We start from the raw sequence: 27,500 nt of genomic DNA, 5'->3' as shown, positions 1-27,500 counted from the left end.
AATTCATTCATTTTCATTTCTGTGAATTAGTGAATGTTAAGTAATTGGTGTTTCGTGAATGATTGCCAGTATAGAGTGATATATAAGCAACATCTGTTCCCATCATTTGGCCTTGTACTGTTGATGAAATCTTCTCATGACTATCATTCACTCACTCTCTCTCTCTCTCTCACACACACACACACACACACACACACACACACTCTCTCTCTCTCACACACACACACACACACACACACACATACACACACACACACACACACACACACACACACACACACACAGTAACTAAGATACATCATAGAATAAACTCTTATAGTATGTCTATGCTTTGAATCAAAGTGGCATACGGTTCACCCCCCCCCCACCACCACCACCACCACCACCACTCAATGTGCATAGTCATGATAAGACCCTGGTTAGCAGCTTATCATCATGGACACAGGAAGTGGGTTGAGACCTACTAACTTGAGACCTCACCATGACTTGTCCCAAATGTCTGAATGTTGTGCGTTGGAATGACAAACAGGAGGTCAGCAGCCTCTGAACAGGAAGTTGTGATGAGAACAGGAAGTTGCGATCAGTAACTGACTCCAGAACGTGACACTTCTAGTGACGGCGACAGCTCTCTCCCTTCTCTCAGCGCCTCCTAACCTATGCGTGTTCTGTACTGTACAGGTTCAAGGCTAGGAGAGTTCTTGGAAGAGCGTGGCGCCCCCGGAGGCCCTTCTTGAAACAATATCGTCACTTCCTTCCTCACATCAAAAGGCTTTGTCTTTTTTTCTCTTTTCTCCTCGTCATTCCTTTTATCCAGAAATACCGGTTCTTCCTCAAGTCTGTTTGCTTTCCCTAGACAGCAATAATAATTTTTTTCCACTGTACAATATAAGATTAGAATCACCTCAGGATATATGAATATAAAAAAGAAAAAAAGAAAAAAAAGAAGGCTGTGCTGTTCTGGGGGAGTCATCCGTAGTTTGGAGCACTGACGGACTCAGGGGGGGGGCAGGGGGGGGGCGACCGCCCCTCCTGGTGCCCCCACGGTTGAAAAACGTCTCGCTTAAGTGCCCTTTTGAGTGGCAAAAATGCCCTTTTGAGTGGCGAAAATTAGAGGACGTGCCCTATTGGTGCCCCTCCAATGGTCTAAACTTGACCATGTGCACTGATGGGGTCCCATGTTGTGCAGTAGGTGCCCTTTTTTTCTTTTCGCCCCCCCCTGCCCTTCAAACAGCCTGAGTCCGCCACTGGTTTGGAGTGCCTTCCACTGACATGTTCGGATACAAGCGATGGTCTGATGCTGCTTTTATAGCCCTCCGGATGTTAGTCATCAAGCTATTGACGGTCGGTAGTGGTTGATTCAATTGGGCGATGTTGTCGATGACACACAAAAATAACTTATTTCAATGAAAGGCCCTCCTTCTCACTCTCTCAGGCAGTCACAGTGGATATAGGCCGAAAGTTCTGAGAACTCAAAGGCATAAATAGATGTTGCAGTTGTTCTCTTTCCACCACACGAAAAGTGTTGAAAGGACTCATTTGACTCTCTAGATCACGACGACAACATCTATATCACCGCCAGAGCCACTGGGTCCTACAGCACGTCAACAGCAGCCTTCTACAACCCCCAAAACTCCTCCGGTTTATCACACTCGACTCGAGTCGAATTTGGTGTCATATAAAAAATGTTTGGGCTGTCGGTCGCTATTAAACATTTATGGAGAGCGTATTTCTTTTATACGAGGCAAACATTTCCATTCAGTTGTAATTCTGAGAAGAGCAAAGCTTGTATTGAATTAGGAGGGGATAACTGTCACTGCGGTATTGAAATGACTGAAGTGATCAACTGTCATGCATTATAATAGACCAGTAGAGCAGGTTAGAGTGCAGGAGGACAGATATAGAATTTGGCTGGGCTACAATACAATAAGGTGTTATTATTGCAATTCATTTTATACATGTCACGGCATGGTGACAGACAGCTATCTATCTCCTGGCTATATTTATCTAGAGACGACAGATAAGAGTCAGATGGGAGGCAAGTCAGCAAATGAACAGATGTAACAAAACACACACGCACACACACACACACACACACACACACACAGACACACACACAGACGCACACACACACACACACACACACACACACACGCACGCACGCACGCACGCACACACACACACACATGCACGCATGCACACGCACAGTGATCACAGATTAATGGGCCTTCTCCTAGTTCCACTGAGACTAAGGATAAGCATGTATCAGTGCTGACAGATATGAGGTATAAGGAAACGGTCTTAGAGGAGCTGGTCAGGGCATAAGGACGAGCATTGTGAACCCAGCAGCAGCAGCACTACAAGGGAGGAATTATGTTTGGGCATGGAGCTTGCATTAAGTCAACTGACAACAATCTGTCCAACAGCAAAGCCTACACAAAACCTATTCAGCAACCTATTAAGATGTGTAGAGACAAATGACAATATAGAAGGCAAGGCAGGCGTACTTATTAGTGGTAATGGTTACATGATTATGATGGGTGGGTGTAATTACATAGCAATAATACCATAAGGCCTACTATTACTATTATTATGACGATGATGTATTGATTTATTGATTGTTTATTATTACACAATACACAAGAAGGGAAAAATAGCAGTAGGTCTAATCCACTGTAGCTCCAACAGCCCCATCCTGTGGTACACTACCATTCACTAAGGAGGGACAGACGGAGTGAACAAACTCTATGATCTGTATCACTAGGATGTTTGACAAAAGAATGACATTTGCCTTTAGTTGGCCTGTAGCTCAATAAAGTAAAAGTAGTGAACTGGGAATAATACCAATGCACAATATGTTTTGTCTCAGGTGTGTGTGTGTGTGTGTGTGTGTGTGTGTGTGTGTGTGTGTGTGTGTGTGTGTGCGCGCGTGCGTGCGTGCGTGCGTGCGTGCGTGCGTGTGTGTGTGTGTGTGTGTGTGTACGTTAGCGTGCGCGAGAGTGAAAGAGTGAGTGAGTGAGAGAGAAATAGAGATAGCGAGAGAGAGAGAGAGAGAGAGAGATAGAGAGAGCGAGAGCGAGAGAGAGAGAGAGAGAGAGAGAGAGAGATCGATCTGTCATGCCATAAATGATTATTCCCATGATACTCAACACAAAAAGTTGGATGAGAGTCAAGTTTCTCTTTGTTTGACAATATATCTCAATGTCTTGGGACTAAATCAAAAACAAAACGGTAACATTCAACAACAACAAAAAATAATAATGTTACCCAGGCAGTAACTCAACAACAATAGTTATTAAACTTACCTCTTCCACAGTCAGCGGCATGCATATCCTGTACTCCTTGAGCAGCATCTTCCGTTGATAAAGTCTTGAAATGTTTACAATGTAACCAATTTGACTTAAGTAAAGTTACAAGGAACGCGTCGGCTATTCAAAACGCTGAATTCGGCAATGCATGTGGATTGCCTTGCGGTACAGCCAGGACAGAATAGCTCAAAGAAAGAACCAAGTTGTCTTGTCTCATCGCAACGAAAGGAATCTTCAATAGGAATGTCTCACCGACGGCAGTTGTGGTCCGATCTAAGGCACTCTTTTTGGGACAGGACGGAGGCGAAAGATGTATACAACGGTAACTAGAATATGCCCTCCGCGAAACACATCAGCGGGTTCGACGTGCCCAAAGGAAAATCTGCCAAGCAGATGTCGCTGCTTTCAGAAGTGGGCGGTATCAAAACTGTCAAATTGCTCAAACTGCAGCTTTCTTCAACCAAAAACAGAACTGTCCGCAGAGGTTTCCAAAAAAAAAGCAACGCTCCTCCTCGCTTAAGGTGCTCTTCACTCTTCCCTGTCTTCCTCCACGAGGATGAAACTGAAAACGATGTAACGATGTGGCTTCTTCACGTTGCTTTGGGATGTCGCGGTCTCTCAGTTCAGATCCAAGCAGAGAGCTCTCGTGCTTTAGCTGTCACACGCTGCCTTTCTCAGAGCGCCGACGCGACACTCCGTTGCAGCCACGGAAACGTGCACAAACCACGAGGGCAGGAAACGACGAGCGTGAAAGCGTTCTAGAGTTCTCTAGAATTATTCCATCACTGGTTTAGGGTTGACCTCTCTCTAGGTCTAGGGTTGACCTCTCTCTAGGTCTAGGGTTGACCTATCTCTGGGTCTAGGGTTGACCTATCTCTAGGTCTAGGGTTGACCTATCTCTAGGTCTAGGGTTGACCTATCTCTAGGTTTAGGGTTGACCTATCTCTCGGTTTAGGGTTGACCTATCTCTAGGTCTAGGGTTGACCTATCTCTGGGTCTAGGGTTGACCTATCTCTAGGTCTAGGGTTGACCTATCTCTAGGTCTAGGGTTGACCTCTCTCTAGGTCTAGGGTTGACCTCTCTCTAGGTCTAGGGTTGACCTATCTCTAGGTCTAGGGTTGACCTAGTATGACCCTGTCAGAACGACTATTGGCTTTTCTATATCCTCCTGGCAGGGCATTTCACTGACTGTCCCATATCAAGATTTTGCCTAGGCCCAAGAATGTCATATCGTTGGATGCTTGGACTATAAATAATTTCTGTTATTGTTATAATAACAATGTTATGACAGTGATAGTGTAAGGTGTTATGTGTACAAAAGTCTTCAGGCCTAAATTGTTCATTTAGAAAGTTGCCTGAGTCTTAGCAAGCCAAAAAGAATAGGACATAATTCAACTTAGACAAATCAAGCACACCGTTTTTGTCCTCAATAAATTAGATTGTTACGGCAATCTATCATAGAGAATGATGTATAAAAGCAGGGCCGGTCCGGAAAATATGTCTCAGCCTACTGTCTATTTTTGTCTTGAAACCATTGTTGTCCATATTTTTACTGTTGAATGTGTGGGTGGTGATGAGGCAGTACTGGTGGCTTAATGTGGTGGTGGTGGCATCAAATCATACTCTCGCCTAGGGCACCTAAATGCCTAGGACCAGCCCTGTATAAAAGGTTAAGAAAAGGAAAAGGAGTGAAATTAATATGATTAGCCTCCACGTGGTCCGGAAATATGGTTTTGTGAGATGTAATCTCTTCTAGCAGACTGACTGCTTGCTCTGTGCACAGAGGATTTCCATTTGATCATTAACATAATGATAGAAGTCAGGCATCTCCATACTGTCTGTTTTGATTACATAGATACGAATGGGGATTAGGGGATTGGGTGAACATCTGACCTACCTTCTGAATACGCACACGGCACACTCACACTGAAAGTAAGCCTCACTTGGCTATACATCCAACCCAGAGAACTAAGTAATCTTGTGCAATGCCTGTGTCCCACTTTACAGCAGTCGTGGACATGGGTTGGAGCCTGGACTTAACCTCTTTGTTGTATTGTAGTGGATTTCATAGGTTCACCTTCAGTCAGTGGGTCCCAGAGCTTCCATTTAAACTGGGCGTTAGAGAGTGGACTCGGGTATAAACTAAACTCAGGACTAAAGTATATGTATTCATTTGAATGTTGTTGGTTACCATTGACACGCCAGTGCTTCTCTAAAACCCAAACTGAAGATAAGGTCACAATATTAGTCAAATACACTGACAGTGTTGTAAAGTCCCCTGGTTTACTAGTCTATTGTCTTGTTTGTGTAGTTATCCAGTGATTGCTACTTTAGACACTTTAGATGATGAAGAAGATTGGCTCTGGGACTTCCACTCCCCCCCCCTCACACACACATTTCTTAGCCTAAGACACTGGAGGCCAAAGCTCATTTTCCCAGAGACGATACACACACACACACACACACACACACACACACACACACACACACACACACACACACACACACACTCACACACACACAATAATTCAGATTCTGATTCTGATGATGATGATGATGATGATGACGATGATGATGATGATGATGATGATGATGATGATGCTTGATTGAGACTGAGCTGGTTTCATTTGATATGTGTTTGTCATAAATCATATGAATTAATGTGCTCTGTGGGTCCTAAAGACTTTTGGTTCCCATATAATGTTTTTTTATTTGGCCTTTATTAGATCCGTTTTTCACATTGGGTCTGCCCTAGGCGGAAACCTGACCCAGAGCATATTTTATTTCCAAGCCTCCATGGTTAGGGCTAACTGTGTTGGGGGAAATCTGATCCCAGACCAGGGCTTAGGGGCAGCCTCTACGCAGTGCAGGAAAATCACTGACCTACATAAGTTATATTTATTTATGAGGGGAATTAAGCCTTTCAAAGCAATGAACCATGCAAATGAAACCAAATGCTGAATAGACATAATCATAGCGACACCTGCTGGTAAAGTGTTGTCGATACATTCTTCTCATCATGGTTGTCAAAGTTTCAGATGAAGGCTACCTCTTTATTCATCTCTCCGACTTCACGTCACATTAGGTTCAATACTTAGACCCCATAGCTGCATCAATTATTCTAGAGGTATTATCCTCTCAATCATTCACTTCGCCATCATCATCATCATCATCATCATCATCAGTGATGTGCTTTGACCATGGAATTAATTAAAATGATAGTTGCTCTGAAAAGGAGAGATGTGCTGGACCGTTTGTGCAAAGCCCATGTCTACTGGTAAATGATGTTAACCTCTAAAGCAGAGTAGGTCTGGGGACAGTTCCATTAACACAATACACACTCTATTCTTGAGTCTGGGAGTGCAGCAGCAGGCTTTAGTAGGTGAGGTGAGGTGGAGAGGCTTAACCAGGAGGATAAAGAAGCCCTCGTAAACACTCTGAGCTCCTTAATTACTATTTTAATTTGACCAATTCCAAAGATACCATTGTGTTTCAGTGGCATCATGTGTCAGGGGCAGTGACGTGGCTCTGCTCTGTATATACAAAAAAAATGATTAATTCCGCTCTTCCTTACTTCTTCCCTGTGCAAATCATAATTAAGGATTTTAGCAAACAGAATGCATATAAAGATAAACAAAAAATATAATATTATAACAGATATACATAAAAAAATAAAAAAGTGGGACTAGGAGAAATTAAAATAAACTCGGTCACAGCACATAAAGGCGTACTTTACTCCAAAATACGTACAAGTACATTTCTGATCAGTCCACCATAAGTATGGCCCAACAATATTATTATTTTGTGCATTAACGCCTCACAGATATCAATTTATGATGACAAGTAAAGGAGGAAATAGGGGAACGCTGATGTGATGATGCTGTGTTGAGTAACTAATTTATGTCTGTGAGAACGCCTGTCACAACTAAAGCTATTCTTTTTAGGGTCCTCTCAGGGGTCCTTCGGGCGGTCTGGGAACGCCTTTTGCAGTTTGTTTGTGATTGGCCGGCTCGCCCTTCGTTTCCTGTAGATTTGACACAACGGTGTAGCGGGCTAGCTAGCAGAACACCTGGGAGATCAAGCTAAGCGTTTTCCAAATTGTAAAAATGGCTGAAAAAAAGATGGATTCGAGCATCGGTGGAAACATCGCGGATATGGATCGATCGGAAAGATCCGATGGAAAGATCGTGAAGATGGAGGTTGACTACAGTACCACTGTCGATCAACGTCTCCCCGAGTGCGACAAAATGGCTAAAGTAAGTTGATGGTACGAGGCTAGCTGGCTGAGTCATGGTGCGGGGCAACGGACATTAGCCAGTTAGCTCGGCAGCTAACGTGATGACGAGCAACTTCTGATGTCTACCGATGATCTTGCTTTATGCTGCTATTTGTGAAAAATGTAATCGCATGTGATCGACTTGGTTATTAATTTAGCTGATGATTACTCAATGTTGTCTGGAACTAGTCAGCTACTAGCTTTACGTTTTCATTTTGAGTCAATGCTAACTGACATTCTATTCGCTAAGCTAGCCATACGTAGCTGTGTTGAGCAGGCAAACATGTTATTCGTCAATGTGTCAACAGTCGTGACCCACGTGTTTCATGCGGCCAGGCCAATTCATTCATTAGTAAATCATCAGCGAAGCGTATTAGTAATGTCACGATGGATAGTAGTAGATCGACTTCTGTTGACAGCTGATTTTGTCCACACAGCAAAGCAGCATTTCGTCAAGAGATACGCCAGATATAGAACTTAGCCAACATTGATTGATTGATTGATTGATTGATTGATTGAAAACCTTTATTGTCCCCAATGGGGAAATTTTGTTGTCAAACAGCTCAGTTAGGGCAGAAAACATTCAGTACAGAAAACAGAAAAACATTCAATAAAAAATCATAAAACAGTGCAGGCTCAATAAGTAAAAAGTTCCAAAAGTTCCATCTCCAGGTCTCCCCCACCCTGCAGGGCCTGGTTGTAGAGTCGGAGTGCAGCTGGAATAAAGGACTGTCCAAATCTTTTTGTACTTTGACGGGGGAGAACAAATCTGTGGCTGAACTTGCTCCTCATCCCTGCCAGCTCGCAGTACATCGGGTGGGAGGGATTGGCCAGCATGGCCGCCAGTTTTTTCCCCATCCTCTGTTCTGCCACCACCTCTAGGCTGTCCAGCCCGGTCCCCACCACAGAGCTGGCCTTCTTCACCAGTTTGTTTAGCTTCGCAGCATCCCTGGCACAGATGTTTCCACCCCAGCAGGCCACGGCGAAGAACAGAACGCTGGCAACCACCGACTGATAAAACATTTGCAGCAGCTTGTTGCAGACACCGAAAGACCTCAGCCTTCTCATAATTCATAATTCTCTATTTCATACCCATAGTAATGATAATGTTTAGGCTTCATTCTAATCCTGACACAATTTGTCAGCTGTCACTTTCTCATTTGTTTTCATCTTTCTGAGAGTGTCATTCATTTCTCCTCTTGCAGGAAGGCAGGCTTCAGGAGGCTGTTGAAAGCTTGCTGTCACTGGAGAAGCAAACAAGAACGGTGTGTATGTCCTTCATGTACAGTACATGTCAAACTTCTGTAAACTCACAGAATATATACACTGACTTATTAGGTACATATCTCTGTAGACTTTGGAGCGAAACTACAATTACTGCATTGTATTGGTCTATCCAGCTCAGAGTAACTAATTTGTTCTGCTTTATAATCCGAAGGCGTCTGACATGGTGTCGACCTCCAGAATCCTGGTGGCCGTGGTACAGATGTGCTATGAGGCGAAGGACTTGGATGCCCTGAACGAAAACATCATGCTGCTTTCCAAGAGGAGGAGTCAACTCAAAGGGGTAAGACTGCAAATCCTGATCAGGAATATTGCGAAAATATAAGACCTTGAGGATGATTTGAATCCAAAGTACCCTTAGAATGAACACTGCCATCACGACAATGAAGTAAACAAGGTATTATAATGTTGATTACAGGTAACATGTAACATGTTTTTCTTTCAGAGCATACAGAGGTCTCGTAGATTACAGAGGTCTACTTTTTGATCATAAGGTTAACCTTGTCAATTGTTTTTTTCACTTCCTGTCAGGCGGTTGCTAAGATGGTGCAGGAATGTTACAAGTACGTGGAGACCGTGACAGATCTGCCCATGAAACTGAGGCTCATTGACACACTACGCACAGTGACCGCCGGCAAGGTACTATTGTGTTATACTACAGTGTTATGAACGTTTACATCTACTTTATTTACTTTTCTCCTAAGACTACATCGGAACAACCCCAGCACTACAGAATAATATTTCCATCCATATCTATGTTTTTAAGTGCTATTCTCCTGTCGGCCCATGCTCGTCTATTGAGAAATTTCTGTCTCTCTCTCTCTCTCCCCCCCCCCCCACCCTCCCTTCCTCAGATCTATGTAGAGATTGAGCGGGCCAGGCTGACCAAGACATTGGCCAACATAAAGGAGCAGAATGGTGAGATCAAAGAGGCTGCAGCAATCCTTCAAGAGCTGCAGGTGAGAGAGGCAGCTTTCTGGTTAGATTCTAAACTGCATTTCGTTGTCTAGTACTTGTACTCTGCAATGACAATAATGTTGAATCTAATCTAAATCTAATCTTGTTTTCCCTATTTCTGACCCACTACATGTATGCACTTTTACCACTCATTGTCTCCTCTGTACATGTAGCTATCCCATTTTCCGGGTACCAGATATGCGCACCCATTGCCTTTGTTGGGAATTGTTGGGAACGTTTAGGAGTACGTTTAGGAGAACGTTTAGGAGTGTAGAAATTTGATCAGACACATTTAAAAAAAAAAAAAAAATTTTTAAATAAAATGCACATCGGAGAGTAGAGACACAGAACATGGAAGTGTATTGACATGAGGTATGGGCTGAATTCCAGGTTTCTACATAAAACACTGGGAGATGCTGCTCTAGAGTCACATATTGGGTGTTTTTGACATGTTTTTGTATTATTTTAATGATATGTTTTTAGGGCATTTTTTGGGGATGGATACAATAGAGATTGACAGGAAGGATGGGTGAGAGAGAGGAGGGATGACGTAGGATAGGTCAATGGCCAGAATCGAACCAGGGACCCTGCGATTACTTTGCATGCGCCATAGTCAGATACGCCTCCCAGGTGCTCCCACGTATCTTGTGTTTTTGACATGCTCGTTCTTCTTCCTGCAGGTGGAGACCTACGGCTCCATGGAGAAGAAGGAGAAGGTGGAGTTCATCCTGGAGCAGATGAGGCTGTGCATCGCCGTCAAGGACTACATCCGCACCCAGATCATCAGCAAGAAGATCAGCACCAAGTTCTTCACAGAGGAAGGCAACGAGGTGAGAGAGGGGGAGAGGAGGAGGAGGAGGAGGAGGAGGAGGAAGGAATGAGAGAGAGGAGGGAGGGAGGACAGAAGACTAGTAATGTGATTCCATAGCCTAGATGCTGCTCAGGTGAGGCTGGTGGGAGGTCGAAATCGGAAGCCGGGCTCCTGGTCATGCATGGAATGGAATAAGGACAGGACTATATACCATTGCTCATTCCATCCCATGCATGACCATGAGCCCGTCCTCGTGTGTTTGACACCATTCCTCCGCTAGTTTTTCTTGAGGATGCATGTTGGTTTCCGATCGAGTGTCATGGCATGTTTGAATCAAGCGCTTTGATCAATGTACCATTGTCAATATGACCGTTTGCCTTTCTGTGTGTTCCAGGAGTGCAAGCTGAAGTACTACAACCTCATGATCCAAGTGGACCTGCATGAGGGCTCCTACCTGTCCATTTGCAAACATTACCGTGCCATCTATGATACCCCCTGCATACTAGAGGACAGCTCTAAATGGCAACAGGTAAAACAACAGTGAAATAAATGGGTTTAGTACTCTGTCGGGTAGGCTACATCACAGGCAGGCGTTATAGTCCAGTAAATACAGCGAATACTCACACCCGTGTTCTCTTCTGTTCCAGGCCCTGAAGAGTAGCGTGCTGTATGTGATCCTGGCCCCCTATGACAACGAGCAGTCGGATCTGGTGCACAGAATCAACGAAGACAAGAAATTGGAAGAAATCCCCAAATACAAGTAAGACGTTCCCACCACTGACGGTAGTTTCATGGGAATACTGACCAGAGGGAGGTGTGTGCTGTAAGTCACTTAATAATATATAACATACGCCATTTGGCTGACGCTTGTATCCAAAGCGACTTACATTGCAGTGCGGGCATACATTTTTCAGTATACATGGTCCCAGCGGGAACCGAACCTCCAACCTAAGCGTTGTTAGCGCCATGCTCTACCTGCTGAGCCACACTTTGTACAGGCGGGGGTAGTAGCGGAAGTGGTGGTCCTGTGTGGCTCAGTCGGTCGAGTATGGCGCTAACATGGCGTTGTGGGTTGGATTCCTGCTGGGACCATATATATAAAAAGATGTTTGCACTCACTGAACTGTCAGTCATTTTGGATAGGTGGCATATATTATGTATGGTAGGGATACTATGACATTAGGTGACAAACTGTAAGCTTTGGTGTAATTAAACAGTGTAATCTGAACCGTATTAGCACTTTATTACACTGGGAGTTGTCACTTATGCCTTTCTCTCTCTCTCTCCCCCCCCCCCCCCAGGGACCTCCTGAAGCAGTTCACCACCATGGAGCTGATGCGCTGGGCGGCTCTGGTGGAGGATTATGGCAAGGAGCTGAGGGATGGCTCGCCTGACAGCCCTGCCACCGATGTCTTCTGCTACACAGAGGAGGCAGAGAAGAGGTGGAAAGACCTCAAGAACAGAGTGGTGGAGCATGTAAGTCCAGAGTGGAAATGGAAAATACATATCAGTATAATTCAATAGGCTTCATTGGTATGAACAACGTGTTACCATTGCAAAAGTAACTGTAATCTCAAACAAATTAGACTATTAACGTAACACAGACAATATTGTCAAATCAACACACTTTTATAGCATGAACAATTTCTGTTTACATTGCAGAAGTAAATGATCTGAATTTTCTGAATGATCATTATCATAATAATATAACTAATAATAATAGTCATAAGATTACAATATTGTCTCAATTCTATAAAGAATAGTCAGTTTGATTGGTGGAAACAACACAACTGCTATTGGTAGACTGTTCTGAATGCTCTCAAACATTCCCTTTTCATCTTGAATAATTCCACTTCATTTGCATATATTATTCAAATTCTGTTATGCTGCACAACTGCATATTTATTATGTTTTTCCTCCTCTCTCCTCAGAACATAAGAATTATGGCCAAATATTACACAAGAATCACAATGAAGAGGATGGCTGGACTCCTCGACCTCTCTGTTGACGTAAGCCGCAGCTCAAATCTGTTCTTTGAATCTGTCTTTTTTGGGCAGTTGGTATTAGTACAGGAAATGGAATTTTTGTGCGCCTCAACCCTTGTGAATGCAGATTTAAAGGGACAGTCCAGTCTAAAATAAAAATGTGTCAATGTTTTAACCTTTGAGGTCTTGTGTCTATTATGGAAACCTAAACAAAACGGTTGTAGCTGCGAACTACCTTTGAAAAGAAGGTACTGGTAACAGTGTTTTGAAGACATACATTCTAATTCTATCACCTCTTTGCAGGAATCGGAGGAGTTCCTCTCCAACCTTGTGGTCAACAAGACCATCTATGCCAAGGTGGATAGGTTAGCTGGCATCATCAACTTCCAGCGGCCCAAGGACCCCAACGACCTCCTCAATGACTGGTCCCAGAAACTCAACTCCCTCATGTCCCTGGTCAACAAAACCACACATCTCATCGCTAAAGAGGAGATGATACACAACCTTCAGTAATAGGAGTGCATTGTTTTGTTATTTTCTTGTTTATTATGTTTCCCTGAGCGTTTCTGAATTTACATTCAATTAAACGTTATTCTGCTCTCAAACATCCCATTTCAGGACAAAAATTACCTAACCTCACCACCACCACCGCCACCACTACAACAACTAGTTACTTTTGTATTCCTTTACCATCAGCCAAGTTAACAAGATGGTAGTTTTAAGGCAACAATGTTTTTCAATATCTCTTGCCCCACCGGTTAAATGCCTGTATTAAAAGAGGTAGTCTGATGATGTATAACAATTTGAGCATGTTCTTTGTTCTGGACCACAGAAGGGAAGACTGTTACCTGCTTTCCCTCCTGTTCCAACAACATTTTTCATGTAACTGTTTAGGGATTTCCTAGGCTTAGGACATTGATGCAACGTTCTGTATTAAAAGCTCTTGACAACTTTTTTTTTTATGTCTACTTTGCAATGTAAACATTAAAGCTCTTCTCACCTTGGATAATGGATATTGTTTTGTTGATCATTGGCATAATATGAGGTTATAACGGAACTTCAGAAGAATAGTCAGCTGAAAATACTAAAATGGTGGTAACAAATGAAAGGTTTTTTTCTATTTGAAATGTCCTGGATCCTCTGTAGCCATCTAGTGATGACAGTAAATACTACAGCAAAGGCAGCTGACACTGGGAATCAAGACTTATTTGGTGTGCTTATGCAAGATGTTTACAGTGACTTGAGTAGGTAGTTTAGTATGTGATTATCATTTATCCATTTAAAATATAAATACAGCACCAAAGTATGTCCCAATATGAATACATTATATACTAGAAATATATATTTTACAAACTCTAGGCAACATTACTATTATATTACTTTAATTATTTTAATTATTTATTATTCTAAATACTTAAGGCAACATTCCCTCAGTAGGCCTAGCCTATATGAGATGGATAGGCGCTCCTTGAGAAAAATGTGTTGTTTATAATGCAGGACAGTTACATAATTTCCCACTGTAGCTATGCAAATACTAGTAGGAACCAGTTTGTCTTATTATTAGGAATGTTTATGAACACACAGCCATGTAACAGTATAGGTTAGGATAGCTAAGGAATAACTTGGTTAGAAGTTAGTTATTCTCTAGTCAGATGCCAACCTACTCTCAAAGCACCCGAATCCCCTCAACCTTCAGAGCAGAGCAGAGTACATCCCACTATGCTTTGCGATGAGCTGTCAAGTGGATCCAAGATGGCGTAGAAAGTAAAGCTAGGTAAGTGTAGACTTCCCATTTCCAGTCGTTTCAGTTGTTTTATTCCGACGCTCAGGACACTGATTTGATTGACGCCTATAACACGTTAGGAGAATAACGAACGTGTGACATTCATGCCGAGGCCACGGAATCGTTTCAAGTCAATTCTATACGTTCTAAACATCGAGCCAAAATTAATAGGCCCGAGCCATCTCGCTAACTGTGCTAACGGCGGCTAGCTGTGTGTGTGTGTGTGTGTGTGTGTGTGTGTGTGTGTGTCTCTCAGACCTCAGGACAGCTAGCAGCGGCTAGCTCCTGTTAGCCCAGACCAAAGCAAAGGGCCCTAACCTGGCTTTGACGTGCAAAACTCTCGTAGTCGACAGCAAAGTGTTGGCGTAATATGTGCGTTAAATGATAAAGATGAACTCTAAAATCTCTTCATATGTTTTCGGTCTGCTGCATCTCCGGGACATTTCCGTGAACTCTTTGCCAGTGCAATAATAATAATAGGGACCTTAGCCAGCTCAGCTAACTTAGCTGCTATAGCATCTGTCTTGGCCACTTGCTTGTGCAAAATCCCCCAATTTTCTTTTCAGTATAATCGTTTCCCCAGTTGTTTTGTTCGAGTCAGAGGGGCTCGTAGAGAAATTGCACCCCCGAAATGTGATCGTGATGCTGCGAAACAATATTATGTCGCGATATTTTTTTTTTGCTCTGGCTGAAAGACCTCGATTTGATCAAAGCTATCATGAGCTAGCCGCGTCGCTACCGTCAGAGTTGTTGAAACCCCGCTAGCAGCGAGCTACGGAGCAGTGTTTTCACTGACTCCCGTGTTGTTTTAATACCTATAATGGGCAAGTATGGCACGCAAAACAGACTTGGTACATCTATTATTAACTGACCCGTAATCCCAAAATAGACGTGTTTATATTTTTATCACATATGATATGGAGTGACCATTTTTGGAGCGGCCGTGACCATTAGAAGACTGGACAATGTATTTTTTTTACTGAAATTAGTCATGATCATTATCATTATACGTGGGGCTGCAACAGAGGATTCAGGAGAAATCAGATATTTGAATTCAAAAACAAATGGCACGTCCGGGTACATGAATTGTCTAGCGGTTTCCCCCTAACACATTGACATCACTTGTTGATATACGAGGTGGCAGCAAGTATGTCCTTGCTCAGTCTCATCAGATATCAGAACATCAGTTGATCTCCGTGGAGGAAGTGTAATCTGTGGTTTACTCAGTAGAGAGAGAGAGAGAGAGAGAGAGAGAGAGAGAGAGAGAGAGAGAGAGAGAGAGAGAGAGAGAGAGAACTAGAACGATCTATCTAGACTAGACAGATAGTCAGAGTCATTGTAGCACAGTATGTTTTCTCACTATCAAAGGGACCTCTCAAACCCTGATAGGTCAAATGGCAGTTTGTTACAAGTTGCCGTTTAGTTTTTAGTCAAGGCTGAGACAAAAACAACACAAAACCGAAAAGCCCCTGTACTCCGGACCTGGTTCAGGGGCACACTTAACACGAAGTTACCCTATGCCTGTGTAGTCATGTTAATTAGCCTACAACAATGTTGTATTGAAGTGACATTGTGGAGGAGTCCACCTCTGGATGTGTTTTGGAACCAAACGAGCTCCCTTAAATACACAGAAATAATGCTCAGAAATGATCTCATTGGTCAAAAAGGGGCACACCTCCCAAAGCTCCCATGAGCGTTACATAAGCTTATTTTGCAAAAAGTTTACAAGTCTACAGTAAAACTAAAGGTTGTGTGGGTCAATAGAGACAGGAAATTGATGGATATCATCATGTCACAGGAGAGAACCATACACCCAAACAAAAATTGCAGGTAAACAATTCAACAATTCAACTTCTTTAGTGGATCTTTAACATGCTGTTACATGCATACAGTGCATTAGTAATAATTGCTCCGTTAGTAATGGATTTGAGCAGGTATCGGTGCAACTTAATGTAGCCTAAAGTGTTGCCCCAGGGCCTACGGGGGGGCCATCAACAGCCTATGAAGCACTAGTCACATTCAGCCTGCCCAAGCTAAGCTCAGAAAGGGTCCTCCAGCCTGTAGGGTTTAAATTTAGGCCGTAACTGTGTTCCGAATGCCCTGCAATGCCTTATGTGCATCAAAGCAGATTGTTGCCAGTGAGATTGTGTTCCACACACACACACACACACCGAAGGCTATTTCTCATTACACTCGCGTGCGTCTGTCTCTCTATTAGTGTATCCCCCCTGAATCCCATGACGGCGTGGCTCTGCTGTGATTAAGACTAGAGGACACCATGCTCTCTGCAGAGGACACTCACTGAACTACACAAGTTTAGTGTCGCCTGCAAGTGTGGTCAACATATAGGCCTGGAGTATGGGCAAATATTAGGAGTAAAAATACTTTATGCCTATGCTAGCGTCCTGACACTGATACAGACTCTGTTGTATATGGTTCAGGTTCACGCTTCTCAATTGATGAAGCCGGGGCGAATTACATATTCCAAATATTTGGAAAAACATGATAGGCGCTCGGTTTAGTTTGCCTGCCTCGCAATGCATGCAGAGAGTGCTGACTGCGAGTGTTGTCAACAAACTTGACCTGTTAGCTGTGCAAATATTAGGTGTAAAAATACTCTGTCTAGTAGTCGCCCCGCCCGCCCGCCCTATGCACACCATAGTGGACCGCACGCATATTTCACTGTTGTTGATTGAAGGCGGTGTGTTGAATCCTTACATTGCTGCTTATAGCGCTTGAATTACGACCATGATTGACGACGCTACTCAGAAGGGTGTCAGTTGACACGTGTGACTATTGCCCTGGCTGAGGCCCTATTTTGGGGCCTGTAGCTTAAACGTGCAGAGAGAGAGAGAGATAGAGTGTTGCACAATTTGCCTTGCATAGGCCTAGGTAGGAGGAAACCGCTGCTGGGCCTCTCTGCTCGTCTGATGACATCACCACAGACCAAATGAGGATGTGACTCTTGTTTTGAACGGAAACCCACTCAGCTGCACGGCACGCTCTTCTCTGACCGAACACGTTTCAGGCTGTAGAGATGAAGTGTTCCAAAAATGCTTTTTGACATGGTTGTGATTAAACCAGGGTTGGGGACTCCTCCTGTCGAGTAGAACCACCGTCTGGTCTAAGTTCTTCATCCCTAGTCCAGTGTAGCCTAGCCTAAGCCTACCAGCACCACCAATGGCATACCTGGTGTCCCACCTCATGAAAGCAAGTGTCCACAAAATGGGCTAGTCCAACTCCATTACAGAAATAACATTTACCCCCCCCCCCTCTCCATCTCTATCCCCCACCCCACACTGTCATCTTCATTCCTTCCCCCCCTTTCCCCCCCACTTCCTTCTCAATCCTCTAGACATTCTGTCCTGGAGTCATGGCGGACAGGATAGCGGAGAAGTCATGTGAAGAAGCTAGCGGATCATTAGCCAGGCGGGAGTACGAGGCGGCGGTCAGCCACTGCACAGATGCACTACTGGCCCTCAGCCCCGCGGCCCTGCCCAGCCCCCAGGACGCCTCGCCGACTACGCCCAACACGCCCCTACATAGCAGAGCCCTGCTCTACAGGATCGCTGCCCTTCTGCAGCTGGTGAGGACGCCCCCCCCCCCCCCCCGTGATACACACACACACACACACACACACACAGATACACGCACATGACAAAAAATGCTAAATACACACACACATGCACATAATAACAACCACATGCATCCATGTGCACACACACACACACACACACACACACACACACACACACACAAACCCGTCCCCCTACCCAGTGCCCACACAAACATGTCATTGGGGATTCGTAATGGTCTATTGTCAAATCAAGTGGGTGAAGAAGAGCCTCTAGTCACTGAAAAGAAACATTTATATTTATCTGTTGCATCTCATGATATGTTAAGTGCCATCGACTCAAGTGTCTCTCTCAAGCTCATCTCCGGGGTAATTAGTCTTTTGCGAGAATCAGATGAAACGGAAAAATCCCTCTTCTTTCTCTCGTTCTCTCGACATCAGTGTGAATGTTATCTCACTCCAGTACTAAAATTATACCCACCACTTAAGCCCTAAGATTATAGAGACTACTTAAGTACTATAATTATATTCTCCATTCTAGGCACTTGTCTAAGACTCTGCTGGGCCTTTTCCATTTGAAAAAACCTTCCTCCTTGTTATGATGACGGCTATTTTGCCATTCTGACTTTTGTTTACTTTCTTCGTGCCCTCAGAAAAACTATGATCAAGCAGATGAAGACTGTAAACATGGTGAGTGTGGTGGTGAACTGTTGCACTGTTTGCTTTATTTCGTTTGTTTTAGGTCTAAAAAGTCTGTGTACTGCTGGAGGCTATAGTCTTAGCCCATGGTAGAGTGGTAAAGCCCCACCTACAGATGAAACTGACCACAAACATTTGAATTGTGGGTGTGTGACATACATATAGATTCAGATTCAATTTAATTGTCATTGTCAAGTACAGTGACAACGAAATGTATTCGGCATCTAGCCAGATAGTGCATAGTGCAAGCCATAGGTATGTACAGATATATGTACAGTGAGTTATGTGCAGACAGGGGCAAGGTATGTACAGTGATATATGCAGTAGATATGTACAGAGCAATGGTTATCCATATAATATGCATAGTATATGTACTATGTGCAGAGTACAACAACACAATTAAAATGTTTTTCTCACAGGATATTAGCCAATATCTGTGGTTGGGTCCTTCAATATATACCATTTTTTACGATATTTTCACTGTTCCAGAAGTATGTAAATAAATGTTCTGTTTAGGCTTAGCAATAGGTCAAAGATCAGGGTATCAAGGTAAAGGATCACATGTTAAAAATCAGGTTAAGCTTAATCCAGAGTTGTGGCTAGTGCTACATTTACAGTCCTGTAGACCTGGAATGTGCTGTGCCTCTCTGGCTCAGCTGGTCTGTGTGAGAGGGCCGGTGGAGGATGCGTTGTGAGGTGTGTGTGTGTGTCCCTGTGGTTCTGTTGTGAGGCCTGTGTCCCTGTGGTTCTGTTGCAGTCCTGACGGAGGATGTAGCAAGGGGAGACGGGTCATTCCAGGCCAGCCTGAGCTCCATGCTGCTGGACGGCAGCCTGCAGGAAGTGGCCACCATTCTCTCCAAGTCCCTGTTCGGAGAACCTCTGGTAATAACCGCCTGCTGTTTACTCTCTTCTACCTCTCCCTCCTCTACCTCTCCCTCTCCCTCCTCCTCTACCTCTCCCTCCTCCTCTACCTCTCCCTCCTCTACCTCTCCCTCTCCCTCCTCTACCTCTCCCTCCTCTACCTCTCCCTCTCCCTCCTCTACCTCTCCCTCCTCCTCCTCTTCACTCCAAGTCCCTGTCACCTCTGGTAGCGACCGCCTGCTATTTACTCTCTTCTCCCTCTGCCTCCTCCTCCTCCTCCTCCTCCTCCTACCTCTTCCTCCTCTTCTCCACAAGTCCCTGTTCGGAGAACCTCTGGTAAAACAACCTTCTGTTGTTTACTGTCCTTCTACCTTTCCCCTCCTCCTCCTCCTCTATCTCTTCCTCCTCTTCAAGTCCCTGTTCAGAGAACCTTTGGCAAAACAACCTTCTGCTGTTTACTGCCCTTCTACCTTTCCTCCTCCTCCTCTTTTCTCCAAGCCTCTGGTAACAACCTTCTGCACCTCCACTTTTCCTTTCTACTCCTCCTCCTCCTCCTCCTCTCCCTCCTCCTCCTCCTCCTCCTCCTCCTCCCCCTCCTCCTCCTCTCCCTCCTCCTTCTCCTCCTATTCTCTCCAAGTCCCTGATTGAAGAGCTTCTGGTAACAACTGCTGTTTACTCTGTCCTCCTCTCCTGCTTTTCTTCCTTCTATCCTTGCCCTGCCTCTCTCTCCTTCTCCTCCTCTACTTTGTCTTTATTTAATTATCCATCATATATTATGTTAATTTTAACCTGCGTGTAAATAAATTGGTTGGGGATATATAAAATAAACATGACTTAATTTGCCGAATTAACCATCTGGCTAGTAATTTACCGCCTGGCTATGCTCCAACACATTTCAAACGGTGTATCTGATATTGTGTATTTCTTTTACTTGATTGTTTTTCAGAATGGTATCGTCACAAAGGACTTGACGAGATTAAAAATGCTTCTCTCAGAAATTGAAGTAAGCGAGCATGTTGAGGTGCATCTGCCTCACCTACCTTACATACAATGTTTGCCATTTCCATTTTTGTCATTTTAGCAGACGCTTTTATCCAAAGCCACTTACAACAAGTACGTTTGTCTAAAGGAAGTCAATCATCTATACATTAGTATAGGACCAGGGGCCATTGGCAGTCACAATGCTAGAAGAAGGAAGCATTACTTTTACTGTTACTTATTATTATTATTATTTTTTAAAATTATTATTATTAACAGTTCCTCTATCTGTATATCCGTAAATTTTTTCACACTCTTTCTTCCCTCTGTTGCCTTTGAACTGTCCAAATGAGTGTTGATCAGCATTTAAGAGGATGAAGGGTTAGTTAGGGTTAGTGTTAGTTAGGGTTAGGGTTAGCCACTTACTTTAGCCTGTGCATAATGTAGTTTTACTACCTGTTGATCAACTCAACAACAAGTCTCCTACTCTGGTGTGCGTAGATGTGACGTTTAATCATTTACTGTAAACATGAATATCGCTCTCTCTCTCTTTTTTTTCTCTCTCTCAGGCTGTTAGTAGCGAGATGGCCTCAGACTATACAGAAGACACTGAGGAAGGTGAGCAAGTCATGGTCACAGAAATACTCCTGGGCTTCGCAGCTGTCCTCAAACAAATCAAGCTTTTATGATCATAAATTGTACTCAACAGTTCAAACTGAACCATCTGATGCCCTTCGGCTTTAAGCAGTGGAAACCCCCGTCTGAAAACGCATGCTGTCAGCATGAATTTCATTTTCATTTCATTTTCACTTTGACTCAAGTCAAAGGTAGTTTTTTGTTGGCAGTTGTTAACGCTGATGGATGGATGGATAGATAGATGGATGGATGGATGGTGTGGTCGACGTATGTTTTGTTGATTCTCTGATGTCTCTGCTGTGTACAGAGGTGCTGGATGGATGGCAGTTCCGCCCCCCTCCGAGAGGAGTCACCAGCAGTGAAGAGTACACACTGTGTAAAAGGTAACATCTAATAATAATGATAATAAGATAATAATAGAAGATCAAATCGTAGTCAAGATCAAAACAAATGGTGGAAGACCTCAGGCAGCTATGGGGAGTAATGCTACTCAGGACCCATGCTGTAGGAACATCTCCTCCTCTCTGTGTCGTTATGTCCTACTCACCACTATTCACTGTTATTACTGTCCTCTGCGATTGTTATAACAGTGTTATTACACTATTGAGTCGCACACCATCAATGTTATACATGTTTTATCCGAAGTTTCACTCGCTCCCAGCCAAAACTGGATGGTGTCTGACCTGACTAAATGTTTTCAGTGAATGTAGAGGTGAAGCTCCTTAGCTCCAGGCCCCAGAGGTGGACCTTCCACCCAGTGTGTGAAGGAGCGGGTCAAATGAAAACAGCCAGTTGGTGGGAGGAGGAGGGAGTGTTAGCGGGAGTTAGCAGCAGTCAGCTATTTTGCAGGGAACTGGCGCTCAGGGAATACACTGCTCTCCCTGTGCTCTCCTCCTCCTCCTGCAGGCTACTGGAGCGTGGCCTATGCCGCTACTTCCTGCGTGTAGATATTTGTATAACAGTATGATCTCCTCTCGAGGTTGCTGCTGGCGCCACTACAGAATAGACACAGTCAAATATAACTGATCAGATCAGAATCGCTTTTATTACATCCCACTGTACCAAGTACACAAGAGTACAATTCTTTGGCTTTGGTTCCGCAGCATTGGCATTGCAGCATCAAGATATAAAATCACAACAATATAGTAAAGTCAATAAGCAATACTAAAGTAATAAAGTGAAGGTACTACAGTGGCTTCAGTAGTGCAGAATGAATGCTGTGCAAGTACAATAAGTTGAAATGCAATATAATACTGTGTGTGTGTGTGTGTGTGTGTGTGTGTGTGTGTGTGTGTGTGTGTGTGTGTGTGTGTGTGTGTGTGTAGGTTCCTGGAGCAGGGCCTGTGTCGGTACGGGGCCCAGTGCACGTCGGCCCACTCCCAGGAGGAGCTGATGGAGTGGCAGAAGCGCTACGCCTCGCGCCTCATCCGCCTCAAGCAGCAGCAGGACGGCACACACTTCACTGAGAACTACATGGAGGCGCTCATAGAGAAGTGGATGAACTCGCTGTCCCCGGAGAAAGTGGTGAGAGGTTACCCCTCCCCTCTGTAACTAGGCCCTAAAGCCCATGAGCCTGTGGCCTAGTGAGGGCTCGGGTGTCAACAAGCGCAGATGTTCAGACTCTTTAGCCTTTTTTCACTGTCGGCTGCATGATAATTTGCCACGAATGGTTATGCCTTGACATGTCCATATATAAAAACATTTTTATGTGAATTCTTTCACACTCAGTTGGATGTTTTTTTATTTTTTGCCTCGTTTTCTTTTTAGGTTCATTTGCCATTTTTTAAAACCCAAGAACACTGAATGAAAAACGATATGTACATTGTGTCCAAACTGACCAAACATCCAAGTCTCCCGTTGACAGATTTTGGGGGTTTCTGTTGTTTCCGTAGTTGAGTGACTATTTGGAGGGAGTCAACGTTGAGCACAGCTCCAACCTGTCTGTGACCGTCACCACCAAGAAGTCAGCTCACTCCTGGACCTTCTCCTTGTTCTGCAAGGTAACAAAGCCTGCGTCTTGCTCTACCTGCCTGCTTTGGAAGTGGAAGTCTGCTCTGTAGGCATAATAATAATTCCTCCAAATTTTTCAGACATGTTAGTGCTTGTCTGGAACTAAATCCTGCATCACCTGAGCACTCTGAGGTTTCAGCGTCGCTGTACTGCACTAGTGGTTCGAAACGACATTATACTATTTCTTATCTAATCATCTCTTTGTCATCGTGTGTGTCCCCCCACCTCACCTCAGCCGGTCAGGAAGCTGTACCGCATCGCCCTGCTCTACGATGCCCACCGGCCCCACTTCTCCGTCACCGGCGTGTCCACGCCCGGCGAGACACCCATGGCCCTGCAGCGGCTGCAGGCGGTGCCCGAGGACTGCCAGGAGTGGACGGCGGCGGAGGACTCGCTCGCCGACAACGGCCAGCTGGAGCACTGCGTGTACAAGGTGGCGGTGGGCTTCAGCACCGAGATCTTCGGGACCTTCCGGCAGACCATCGTCTTCGACTTCGGCTCAGAGCCCGTGCTGATGCAGCGGATCATGGTGGACGCCGCCTCCATAGAGGGTAGGTTGGCCTTATGTAGCCTCCATAGAGGGTAGGGTTGGCGTTATATAGCCTTCATAACCTCCATAGAGGCTAGGTTGGTGTTATGTAGCTGACATAGAGGATAGGATGGTGTTACGTAGCCTTCATAGAGGGTAGGTTGGTGTTACGTAGCCTTCATAGAGGGTAGGTTGGTATTACGCAGCCTTCATAGAGGGTAGGTTGGTGTTATGTAGCCTTCATAGAGGGTAGGTTGGTGTTATGTAGCCTACAGAGAAGGTATGTTGGTGTTACGTAGCCTTCAAAGAGGGTAGGTTGGTGTTACGTAGCCTTCATAGAGGGTAGGTTGGTGTTATGTAGCCTACAGAGAAGGTACATAAGTGTTAGGCAGCTTACGTGAAAGGCGCATTAAGGCTTAGAGCAGACATAGGATGTACATTAGCTGACTACATAAGGAGGCACGTTAACGTTACACAGCCCCCATAGAAAAACAACACATTCATCGATGACATTTGTCTAAGTAAGTGAATCATCTATCCATCAGTCATCATAAAAAAACAAATCTATGCTAGGACCAGGCGCCGTTGGTTAGCAAATCATCTGGTATTGACTTATTTCACACATTACATCTGTAGGATGCAGTGTCCTGTCTGTTCTATGCTCCAACTGACTGAGTCTTCAAAGCCATTTAAACATGGAATTTATTATATCTAATAAAAAATATCCTAATGAACAAAATAAATCTCCATAACCCCTTGTGTCCCTGAGTGTGGAATGAGAATACTTCAGTAGTGAACGATATCTCACTGTCTCCACCCCCCTCTCTCTCTCTACCCCTCCTCCCCTCTCTCTCTCTCTCTCTCTCTCTCCCTCTCCCTCTCCCCCCCTCTCTCACCCCCCCCCACTCTCTCTACCCCTCCTCCCCTCTCTCTCTCTCTCTCTCTCTCCCTCTCCCCCCTCTCTCACCCCCCCCTCCCCACTCTCTCTCTACCCCTCCTCCCCTCTCTCTCTCTCTCTCTCTCTCTCTCTCTCTCTCTCTCTCTCCCTCCCTCTCTCTCTCTCTCACCCCCCCCCCCACTCTCTCTCTACCCCTCCTCCCCTCTCTCTCTCTCTCTCTCTCTCTCTACCCCCCCTCCTCTCTCTCTCTCTACCTCCCCCCCCCCTTCTCTCCCCCCCCCCCCCCTCTGTGCTCCCCCCCTCCAGACCTGGAGCACCTGATGCAGGCCAGACAGCAGCTCCTGATGACGGCCAAGCGCTGGGACCCGTCCTGTAAGACCCTGGTGGAGTTCAGCCCCAACGAGAGGGTGGAGCTAGAGCGCGCCCTGCTGTCCCGCTACCAGATCCCCCTGTCGGCCGACCAGCTGTTCACCCAGTCGGTCCTGGACAAGACCCTGACCCGAGACAACTACCAGGCCCGGCTCCACGACCTGCTGTACATCGAGGAGATCGCCCAGTACAAGGAAGTCAGCAAGTGAGTGGTGTTTTTGGTTTGGTGTGTGTGTGTGTGTGTGTGTGTGTGTGTGTGTGTGTGTGTGTGTGTGCGCGCGTGTGTGTGTGTTAGATTCTTAGGCTCCTTCAGGTCAAAAGAGACGTCTGAATGCTTGAGTGTGCTAACTTAGAGAGTGTGTGTGTGTGTGTGTGTTTTGAGTTTATGAGGGCCTAGAGGGGAAGGCCTTTAGTGAGAATGATTGACTGGTCCTCTGGTTAGCCTGGTTCAGCCCCAGACCTTTTGATACCTCCAGGGACAGTAAGGAGACAGACATAGCTGCAGTAGTCCTGAGCAGTGGTCCTCACTCGTAAAAGGATGGTAAATGGACTGCATTTATATAGCGCCTTTATCCAAAGTGCTTTACAACGGCCTCTCATTCACCCATTCACACACACATTCACACACCAATGGCGGCAAGCTACCATGCAAGGCGCCGGCCCGCTCACTGGGAGCAATTTGGGGTTCAGTCTCTTGCCCAAGGACACTTCGACATGTGGCCAGCCGGGGCTCGAACCGCCCATCTGCCAACCTTGCGATCATTAGACGGCAGTTCTACCTCCTGCACCACAGCGCCCCTGACTCACTCCTGGTCCTGGAGTGCTGATTGAACCAATCAGGTGTGGTGATATTATATTGGAAAATCTGGACCCACTGCGACTTTCCTCCAGGACCAAGATAGAAGATCACTGGTCTCTACTAGTGTCGATCTGTGAGACTACGGCCCACCACAAGGTGTCAGAGTCGATCTATCTTAAACAGTAGAGGAGGGAGAGGGAGAGAGACAAGGAGACAGGGAGAGAGAGGAAGGGCGAGGGAGAGAGGGAGGGCAAGAGTAAAGCCGTTTAATAATGCATATCTCTAAGGGTACCCGGGAGATTTCCCAGGGCAGGATATTTGTTTTAGAACAGAAGTAATTTTCTTTTTGTAAAAACGGAGGTGACTCTGTCTCAATCTCCCCGGGTTAATTCAGCACCTGCTGCTCCTTGGTGGGAGGTGAGAAGACTAGACAAGGTTATTACCACCGTCTAGACCCGCCGACTCTCCACAGAGGCCTCACATGTCCCCCCTCATCAACGTTATTGGCCCTTTGACATGTGTTACGACGAGCGCAGTCTAGGGTGTCTGTCATTAGGCCGTCTAAACGCTAGTCATACCCTGGAGTGTAGTACAGGGGAAAAGACGAGGAAAGAACAGGAAAAAGTGGTCTGGTTTTCTAAGAAGAATGAGAAATAACAGTGTTGGGTTAGCTTAGCAAAAGGTTACACGTTAGTATCACTGCCTGGGCCAGCTCCGTCTGAGCTCCCTTGAACAAGGTGGCCGGGCAGCGGTCAATGCGATAGGTTGTTCGAGTTTTGCGGTTTTTGGTTGGTAAGTTCGGGAGCAGAAACAAAACTGGTTTTCTAACAAAGACTCCATGGGTTTTCCTGACGTGTGGGTCACTGCAGCGGCATTGGCAGTCTGCGTATCCGTCACCCATCTCTGGAAGCACCACTTGAACTTTATTGATCTATTACTTATTACCGTAATAAACGGTTATTACGAGCGCACTCGTTCACACACATTTATCAACAGTGCTTAACACCCATATTTCACAAAATCCCCAAATAACCTGTAGCCCTTTCTACTGAGCCAGGGTCTGTGAGAATCTTGTGGGCTTTTGCGGCGTACATTTGCTCCCCTTCTGAATCAACAGACTCATTTCTAGTGATTTTCTGTGGATAAAGGGACGAAATACGATACGCATTTAGACAGGAGCGTTTCCCAGTGTCCATTGTGTTCAATTATTGGACTTTGAGATCACATTTTGGCTGGCTGTCAACACGCTGTCTGTGTTGATGGTCATCAATATTTCCACCTATTGCATCACCCAGACGTAGCAAAGATAAGCAAGCTCTCTCCCCGTATTGTAGCTGTATTGGTATTGGTATTCAGCATGGGAAACATAATGAATGAGGAGAATAAATATTTCACAATTTTCACTGGTTACAATGTCATCAGAATCAGAATTAGAATTATTTTTATTGCCTATATTCGCACATACAGGAAATTCTCTTGGTGTGGTTGGTGCATAGGACATAAAAATAAAAACAACAATGTAATAAAACAAACAATATATAAGACCATGACAAAAGGGGCAGTAGAACAATTATGTAGGCTGTAAATTAGAGTAATGTGAAACTAATATAGATTACACATCAGTTGTATGTGTGTGCGTGTGCGTAATAATAATAATAATAATAATATAATATCTGTCTAATTCGATGCTAATGTGGCACCTATGATATTTATATGTAACACCTGCTCGTTTGTGCTGTGCTCTAT

General features: G+C 44.8%; 3 protein-coding genes across 9 annotated transcripts in view; 2 read left to right on the top strand and 1 right to left on the bottom strand.

The window, feature by feature from the left end:
- The window catches only part of pitpnc1a (phosphatidylinositol transfer protein cytoplasmic 1a), a 72,326-nt gene extending 68,784 nt beyond the window's left edge, over positions 1–3,542 (bottom strand). The window contains exon 1 of the mRNA XM_080524498.1: positions 3,303–3,542. Within this exon, the coding sequence (XP_080380624.1) occupies positions 3,303–3,350 (48 nt within the window). The 5' untranslated portion in view covers positions 3,351–3,542. The remainder of the gene's footprint in view (positions 1–3,302) is intronic.
- A 3,807-nt stretch (positions 3,543–7,349) lies between these two features.
- On the top strand, positions 7,350–13,621 carry psmd12 (proteasome 26S subunit, non-ATPase 12). The gene is made up of 11 exons (XM_080524496.1): positions 7,350–7,561; positions 8,787–8,846; positions 9,020–9,148; positions 9,397–9,504; positions 9,720–9,824; positions 10,503–10,652; positions 11,028–11,162; positions 11,281–11,393; positions 11,935–12,109; positions 12,565–12,642; positions 12,922–13,621. The coding sequence occupies exons 1-11, from the start codon at positions 7,412–7,414 to the stop codon at positions 13,129–13,131; spliced, it is 1,413 nt and encodes a 470-aa protein (XP_080380622.1). The 5' UTR covers positions 7,350–7,411; the 3' UTR covers positions 13,132–13,621.
- Positions 13,622–14,348: 727 nt separating this feature from the next.
- Positions 14,349–27,500, top strand: part of helz (helicase with zinc finger) — a 60,597-nt gene continuing 47,445 nt past the window's right edge. For all 7 annotated transcript variants that reach the window (XM_080524488.1, XM_080524489.1, XM_080524485.1 and 4 more), the window contains exons 1-11: positions 14,349–14,392; positions 17,757–17,987; positions 18,629–18,665; positions 19,432–19,556; positions 20,482–20,538; positions 21,083–21,131; positions 21,457–21,532; positions 22,475–22,673; positions 23,042–23,149; positions 23,395–23,710; positions 24,893–25,160. In XM_080524488.1, the coding sequence (XP_080380614.1) occupies positions 17,775–17,987; positions 18,629–18,665; positions 19,432–19,556; positions 20,482–20,538; positions 21,083–21,131; positions 21,457–21,532; positions 22,475–22,673; positions 23,042–23,149; positions 23,395–23,710; positions 24,893–25,160 (1,448 nt within the window). In that variant the 5' untranslated portion in view covers positions 14,349–14,392; positions 17,757–17,774. The remainder of the gene's footprint in view (positions 14,393–17,756; positions 17,988–18,628; positions 18,666–19,431; positions 19,557–20,481; positions 20,539–21,082; positions 21,132–21,456; positions 21,533–22,474; positions 22,674–23,041; positions 23,150–23,394; positions 23,711–24,892; positions 25,161–27,500) is intronic.

The sequence above is a fragment of the Nansenia antarctica genome, assembly GCF_963989245.1.
Source record: "Nansenia antarctica genome assembly, chromosome: 2".
NCBI classification, from domain to species: domain Eukaryota; kingdom Metazoa; phylum Chordata; class Actinopteri; order Argentiniformes; family Microstomatidae; genus Nansenia; species Nansenia antarctica.
This window is presented reverse-complemented; position numbering and strand designations above follow the sequence as displayed.

Bases quoted from the DNA above. Each gene is read 5' to 3' on its own strand.
- psmd12 (XM_080524496.1), top strand. From the start codon at position 7,412: ATGGCTGAAAAAAAGATGGATTCGAGCATCGGTGGAAACATCGCGGAT. The intron at 11,394-11,934 runs GTAAGACGTTCC...CCCCCCCCCCAG, and splicing joins GAAGAAATCCCCAAATACAA to GGACCTCCTGAAGCAGTTCA. The intron at 12,110-12,564 runs GTAAGTCCAGAG...CTCTCTCCTCAG, and splicing joins AGAACAGAGTGGTGGAGCAT to AACATAAGAATTATGGCCAA.